The sequence below is a fragment of the Pygoscelis adeliae genome, unplaced genomic scaffold (genome assembly GCF_000699105.1).
Source record: "Pygoscelis adeliae isolate BGI_AS28 unplaced genomic scaffold, ASM69910v1 Scaffold445, whole genome shotgun sequence".
NCBI classification, from domain to species: Eukaryota; Metazoa; Chordata; class Aves; order Sphenisciformes; family Spheniscidae; genus Pygoscelis; species Pygoscelis adeliae.
Window position 1 is genome coordinate 804,462 of NW_008824894.1, and position 827 is coordinate 805,288.

An 827-nucleotide genomic window follows, 5' to 3' on the forward strand; every position below is an offset into this window, starting at 1 on the left:
TCTCAGGGTTGTCTGAGCAATCCCCCGCCAGCCTGCACGCATCATCCCCCTTTCACCAGGCATCCTTGGCATCCCGGGGATGCCTCTGGGACCCCCCAACGCAGCCATGCCCAGTGGAGGGCAGGTCTGGCAGCCTGTCTGGGCCGATGGAGCAGGGCTGCAGGACCCCTCAGGGCCTGGCTGTGGCACAGTGACGTCCCCGCGTGCACACAGCTCCACGGGGACCCCCACAGCCTCAGGGTCCCTGAGGACGAGCAGAGCCCGGGAGTGATTTAGCCCTTCTCTGCGGGACCTGAAGGTGCTCTCGGAAATGGAAGAGTTCAAGAACTTGGACAGTGACATCGAGGGCTCGGCAAAGCGATGGAAAAAGTTTGTGGAGTCCGAGGTGCCGGAGAAGGAGGTGTTCCCCAAGGAGTGGAAGAACAAGTCAGCCCTGCAGAAGCTGTGCATGCTGCGGTGCATGCGGCCGGACAGGATGACCTACGCCATCAGGTGCACCGGCGCCCTCCCGGGGCAGGCGGCACGGTGCTCTCCACGCCAGCTGTGCCAAGTGACTGCGTTTGTTCCTAACTCACATCATGGTTTTATTTTTCTGTAGGAACTTTGTGGAAGAGAAGATGGGGAGCAAGTTTGTGGAAGGAAGGAGCGTCGAGCTCTCCAAGGCGTACAAGGAGAGCAGCCCCTCCACACCCCTGTTCTTCATTCTCTCCCCTGGCGTTGACCCACTGAAAGACGTGGAGGCCCTGGGTGAGCCGCTGCCCTCTCCTCAGCTGGCACCAGCCCACGATGGCTGCGTGCTGCTGCTGGTTTGAGCAGCGAATGGCCGG

At 61.5% G+C, this 827-nt stretch overlaps 1 protein-coding gene across 1 annotated transcript in view; it reads left to right on the forward strand.

The window, feature by feature from the left end:
• DNAH17 (dynein, axonemal, heavy chain 17) overlaps positions 1 to 827 on the forward strand; it is a 39,045-nt gene that overhangs the window by 31,142 nt on the left and 7,076 nt on the right. Inside the window, 2 exon segments of the mRNA XM_009324590.1 lie at positions 299 to 492; positions 599 to 806. Coding sequence (XP_009322865.1) covers positions 299 to 492; positions 599 to 806 — 402 coding nt within the window.